The 6626-nt window shown below is 35.6% G+C and overlaps 1 protein-coding gene across 1 annotated transcript in view; it reads left to right on the top strand.

Moving 5' to 3' along the window:
* Positions 1-3286: 3286 nt before the first annotated feature.
* LOC144214795 (dedicator of cytokinesis protein 9-like) overlaps positions 3287-6626 on the top strand; it is a 28285-nt gene continuing 24945 nt past the window's right edge. Inside the window, exons 1-2 of the mRNA XM_077743507.1 lie at positions 3287-3593; positions 5391-5507. Coding sequence (XP_077599633.1) covers positions 3477-3593; positions 5391-5507 — 234 coding nt within the window. The 5' untranslated portion in view covers positions 3287-3476. The remainder of the gene's footprint in view (positions 3594-5390; positions 5508-6626) is intronic.

The following is a 6626-nucleotide window of genomic DNA, read 5'->3' as shown; positions in this document are numbered from 1 at the left end:
TATGATATGCAAAAGAGCCACATTTGTTTTGACCGGGAGCTGCATGCAGATCGAGAGCCGCGTGTTTGTCACCCCCTGGACTCCATAAAAGTATGAATGGGTTTGGTTGAGCGGACTTAACAGGTTCCTGACCTCCACCCAAACAACACCTTAAGCATAAATTAGAGCAGACATTTAACCAAGAGAAAGGCTTGTCTTCCAAAATCAAGGCAGGAGTTCAGAAATGTGCTTTAGAAATAATTTGGCCAACATTCCTATTACACATTGCTAAATTTTAGGCATTAATATTAGATTTTTTTTGTAGGATCATATAAAGCATGACAAACATACATGCACAAGTGGGACAGAACCAATCAGAAAACATAACTCTGAACATTGTAGGTCAAATCAATGGCCTCCTGAGGCAAATGTAGAATCTCATTGATTTGATTGCTACACAGACTAAAGCACCATAGTATTTATTTATTTTTAAAACAAGTATACCAATTAAAACAATTTTCTTTGCATTCAATAAGTCACAAGAGATTTGATTCCTATTTTTTCTACATTTAAGGGTAATGTAAGCCATTGCAAGATTATGTACTGTTTGGACACTTGAATGTATGTTTTAATATTGGCAAAAATGTTTAAATAATGATTAATTTTGTATTGTGTAATTTTTACACTACATTAAAGTTAATAACAAATACTGCATTATGCTAAACATGTATGGATTCCAGCAGGTGGCAGCAGATGTATAATTAATTAAAGTATGTATGGGGTTCTGGTCTGCTATCCACTAAGGATGAATGAGAAAAACATTTTTTTTTTTTGAAAGAGCAGGTTTTTGCAGTGAAGTGAAGGGCCATGAATTTAGTACACACTTCTTCTATGGTTCCAATTTGCTGAAGCTAACATTAATACATAAAATAAGCCTACGCCATGGCGCATGTTAGGTTAGATGGAGCGATGCATTCTTGCTATTTGATTATTGTTTCTCACAATAACTGCCAACAATTATTAATGATGTCAATATTTTATAGTGATCAAGTTTACCTAATTCTTAGAAATTTAGTTTTATAAGAGTTAAGATTTATTTTGAGGCCAGGCCTGTGGTTTACTCATAAGTGGGCATCACATTTGTAATTTGACCTCATATCTAAAGTTTTGTGAATCAGAGATAAGCATTAGTCAATTCATTTAGGCATTACAAATATTACACTACCAAAAAGCCATTCATGACAAAAAGCTCCTAAGTAACCTGTAATGTTGTTTTATGGGTATGTTGCCTATATTTACACATCAAAATTTCTTGTATAGTGTACAACTTATTTCATCTATACTGCAATATGGGAGTATAATACATTTGTGTCACTTCAAATTACTGTATCTTGAAGAAGAAGAAAAAATACTTTGAAGCAAAAATGAAAATCAGTGCCCAAAAAGTTTCATATCTTACATAGTATCGGTATGCATACGTGTAGCTGTGTGTTGAGGGGTAAAATCAATGTAGGATAACATTATATCTCTGGGCCATATTAAATAATGATGATAATAATAAATTAATAATTCATGGTAGGTGCTCAGGTTATCATATCATCTGTCATTGGATGTTATACTCTGAGCAGTATCAATTATGAATATTGTACTTGCAAACAGCCAATGAAAATGACACAATAAAGAGCCAACATGGGGTACTATAACTGAATTATCTCATTTGTAATAGAACAGAACTGTAATGCATCAAAGAAAGGAGTTTCCTGTAGATTTATGCGTGATAAAATAGAGGGGAAACATTTGTTTTACACAACTTTTTTTATATGATGCAGTGCAAAATAAAATACACTAAAGCAACTGCAGACTACAACTTTAGTTTCAATGTCGTATCTCTCAATGACCTCTAATATAATACGGATAATTGCAGAACATTTCATTGAGCTTTTAAAATTGATCTCATTGGAGCGGTATTCAGTAAAAAAAATTGTAATTGTTGAAAACCAATCACGACATTTTGTTGTTGAAAGATTAATCTCAATTCTAGGAAACATTTGCTAATCAAACCCGATTTTTTTTTTGTCTTCCTGTTATTGTTTTTGCTCCTCCAACCCATTGCTTATAGTACATCAAAAAGAACCCATTCCACACCCACATTTTAGCCAACAATCCTTATATGTGTGTTTGTTTGTTGCTTGTTATGAACACAGCTTTATTCAAGAGGATTTGCTTCTGTTAGAGTGTAAAATAACTGCAAGGAATAATCTGCAGCTTTGTGAGTTCTGATATTAGTATCCCATCATGTATCTGGGTCATTACACAGCAGCAAATACTGATGTTAATGCCTTGTATTAAAATTCACGACGTGTCAGTCAGTTTAGACGTCTCAGTACTTCCCTCAAAATCCCATGAACATGCTGAAAATAAACAATGCAAACATAAAAGTTTTCTCAAAATTCTCATCCATCCACATGTGAATTTATTGTATTTTGTGTTATTAAAGTAAACCTGAAATTATCCTTTTCATACCATGGTAAATACTATGCGTATAATGGATATAAAGAAATGAATATATTTAATACCTTCCTAATATGTTTGTTCAATAGTCTTTTTAATCAAAACCTATATAAAATTAGATTTAAGGGACAATAGTTTAGTTTAGTTGGAGGCCATTTTTGTATTATTCTTCTCAATTTTAATATTCTGCTGAAAATGATCACATCCGTATAATTTGACAGAAGAGTTTATTTTTCTTACAACTTACATTGTATTACATAATCCTAGTATTTTTTTATGTTGACATCAATGTACAAATAGTAGTAAATCTGTCCAGTTAGAATAAATTATAATCTAAGCTTAAATATTTATTTTGTTTTTAGTTCAAGAATGTGCTGTATGAAATTGGTCCTCAAACACAGAAATCTGTCTCCAAAGGCTATTAACACTATTATAAATTACATTAAAGGAACTTTTATTGCAGTCTTGGGCCTGAAGCAGTGTTAAAATATGATCCGTTGCTTTTGACATTCTTGTAAAAAGAGTTTAATATTTTGTGAGACAAATAGCTTTTGTCCAGTAAAGAAAAACAGCCATACCTGCACTTTTTTAGCCTACATATTTAGTTTAATTGTTATGAATTCACCTGAAAAATGGTAATGTAATCATCTGTAAACACTATTTGAGAGAAGTTTGTGTACATACATACAGAATAAATCATACCATTTTAATATATGCAGGTGGAGCTCCACAGTAACAGCTTTTAAAGAGATAGAGGCCTTTTTTTAGCTCCTCCCCTTTACACACAACATACCACACAAACATCATTTCAGCTGTCAGGGTGGGAGGAACTTTTTAGTGAGAGACAGGGCAGGTCGACAATGAAACTTAGTCCAGAAGGTAAAGTTCTTTGGAGTTCTTTCTATCCACTTCACAAAATGACAGTGTGCACAGTGCATTGAGGTTCAGAGCTGATCACTGGCAAGTGGCACTGGTCACTGAGCAGGATGCAGGGCTGGGCAGGAAAAGCCCTCAAACGGGAGATGGTGATAGAGTCACCACAGAAGTATAAAAGCTTGGCTGAGATTGAGGCAGCGGTGGAGACAGGGTCGCAGGTGGCATCGGTAAGTAGCTGGATGCTGGATAGAAGCAATTGAATTTGTTTGTTTAACAAGTAGTACATGATCTAACAGAATGGCTTTCAAGAGCAGCTTGGAAGATTCCTTCTAAAAGGAAGTGGGTGGAAATGGAGAATATAGCACTTCCAGGGTATATCAATGTTGAGTCCTTATTTTTAGAAACTAGAGTTCCCTTTTCATGACTTTTCTGGAATTATTGATGTTTGACTAAGTTGAAAAATATGCATGTTTGAGAACATAGGTATCAAACCAACTCTTGTAACTGCTGAAATGAGCAAAACATGATGGCAATCAACTGATTAGCCTTGTAAGAGGTCAAAAATATGTTTTCTTCATTGGTTGAATGGAAACCTGCACCCACCTCGTCCTTGGTGGAATAGGTTTGACCTTTAGACACATGAAAAAGCAAGAAATGTCAGAAGCACACATTTATCCATTACTACTCTAAAGACAAGTTGTATTGAGACCATTCAGAAACTGTGAAGTAGTATTGGGAACCTGTGCTCAACACAAATTAACATGCTTAAAAGTTTTAAATTTTCTCCAAAATAGACAGGTCACCTTATAATACAGTGCGCCTTATATATGGAAAAAATGTACCGTATTTTCACAACTATAAGGCGCACTTAAAATTCTGAAATGTTCTCCAAAATAGACAGAACGCCTTATAATCCAGTGTGCTTTATATATGGAAAAAAATAAAATGTGTCATTCATTGCGGGTTCACCAAATAATGCAGTGCACCTTATAATGCAGTGTGCCTTATAGTGCAGTGCGCCTTATAGTGCAGTGCGGCTTATAGTCGTGAAAATACGGTAATACAGTTCTGCATCTTAGATGCATTTGACATCACAAGATAGTGTCTGGTACAGTCATATGTATCACACGCTCACACAAATAAACTCCATGTTCAGCCTTCCACTGCTTCCTTCATTTATTGTGCTGCCCTAACTGATGACCTCTTGTGAAAGAACAATGGTAGCTTGTCCACACAGCTTTCGTACCCCTCTGCTCCTGACAAACAATTCTCTTATGTATTTTAAAGTAAGGCATCTCGGTGTTCAAGTGGTTAGCAAGTCTGCCTCCCAGTTCTGAGATCGGTTCAATCCCTGGTGGATTCTGACTTTGCATGTTCTCCCCATGCTACGTGGGTTTTGCTCTGGGTTCTCTGGTTTCCTCCCACATCCCAAAATGCAAGGTAGGCTGGATTACCATGCAGGATGATTGTTTATCTCATTCTGCCTAGCGACAGCTGACAAATCAAGGTGTTCCCCACCTACTCCCCAAAGTTAGACAAGCTCCAGTACCCCCACCACTAATGTTTACTCTAAGCTGCTAAGTGCTTGCACAATTGTCTTCTCTGCGCAGCAAAAATCATATGGCGCGTAGTAAATGAAATCCAAACTTTTATTTATTTTACTTTAGTTATTTTTTAACCCTTTCCCAATGATTGCGCCGTTTACGCGGCAGCCAGTGGCAGTAGCTCTGTCCATTCTTATGTTTTTCATGTTTTACAGCATGTTTTACATGAAAAATTAGAGGGAACATTGACATGCACCTGCTTATGGCAGATGTGTTCCTGGTGTGCCTACAGTGAGCAATTTTGTAGCTCACACTGGTACTCAGTGCGCTCAGGGAGGTTGTCTTTCTGCCCAGACCAACAAAAAATTAGAGGGAACATTGCTCATCACCCTTCTGAGGATCAGCGGAAGGGAGGATGAATGAATTTATTTTAAAGTTACTAGTCACAAGTTGATGCCAAGCTATTGTTGACTTTTATAGGTCAAGGCCAACGTCATCGAGCCTCTGGACTATGAAAATGTGATCCTACAGAGAAATATAATGATAATCAGTGATCCTCTGAGAGACATGTTGCAGTTCCCTCTGGATGACTTTCAGGTAATGATGTATTTTGCAACATTCATTGTAACAAACAAACATAAAAAGGCCAAGAAACATTTAATTATGTTTAAAGTTTAAAGGACTGCTGTGGCTTTCTTTTTCATGTTTTCAAACATGTTGCTTTCACAACATGGGTATTGTTACACAGCTGGAAACATCCTATTTTCTCATTCCTGCATATATTACTTTGGTGTATGGAGATGAGGATTTGCTTAGACAGTGCAGAAATCCTCAGTTACTTTTATTATTATTTTTTTAGCTATGTGTAGTCATGAATGTATTTTTACTGTGGCATATGTGAGAATGGGTGTTCCTTACTTGAAATATAAATAAAAAATAAATGCTGCAGTATTTAGCATGCATTCGGGCACGTTGAGGCAGGGTAAATATTTTGATGACTGATGCTGCTAAAAGATAAACATAGTAGGTAAGCTTGGGCACATTCTATCTAAATTTGGATTAAGAGGAAGTGTACACCTTGAACTGATCAATTATATCAATCAATCATTAGTGTTTTAGCTTCACTGTGGAGCAGAGAACCAATTTTCAATGTGATTTAAACTTGGTAACAATGAATACTACAAGCCTCAGTGCTAATTTAAGACTGCTAGTTAATCAGTGAAAAGGTTTATATAATATAAACATTTCATAGTTTCAAACTTTGTGTTCAAGAATACCATTGAGAGGAAGATTTTTTAATTTTTTATTTTTTCATTACCAAGGATTACTGCCAATTAGAAAGAGAAATAAGAGTCAGGTTCCGAGGACTTTCATATATTCCGCCTTAACGCAAAAGTGCATGTGAGCACATGAACAAGTAGCTATAAACGAGCGTATCTTAGCCTGCCAGTAGAAAGTCTTCATTTGTTTATCTGCTAAAATGCCACCTTCCACGTTCTTGTTTCATCAATGAAGGATTATAGGCAAAGGCCAAAACAATATCCATCCCAGTAAAACAATGTGTGGAGGGATTTAAAATGATGTAGAGCAGGTGAGGGGACTAAAGGACAGAGATGGGAATATATCGATAGATGCCAACACTATGCTGTAAAGTTGGAAAGTAATACTTTAATAAGTTCAAAATTAAGTACGACTGGCATACAAATCAGCGCCAGA

This window comes from Stigmatopora nigra, chromosome 1 (genome assembly GCF_051989575.1).
Source record: "Stigmatopora nigra isolate UIUO_SnigA chromosome 1, RoL_Snig_1.1, whole genome shotgun sequence".
In the NCBI taxonomy this organism is placed as follows: domain Eukaryota; kingdom Metazoa; phylum Chordata; class Actinopteri; order Syngnathiformes; family Syngnathidae; genus Stigmatopora; species Stigmatopora nigra.
This window is presented reverse-complemented; position numbering and strand designations above follow the sequence as displayed.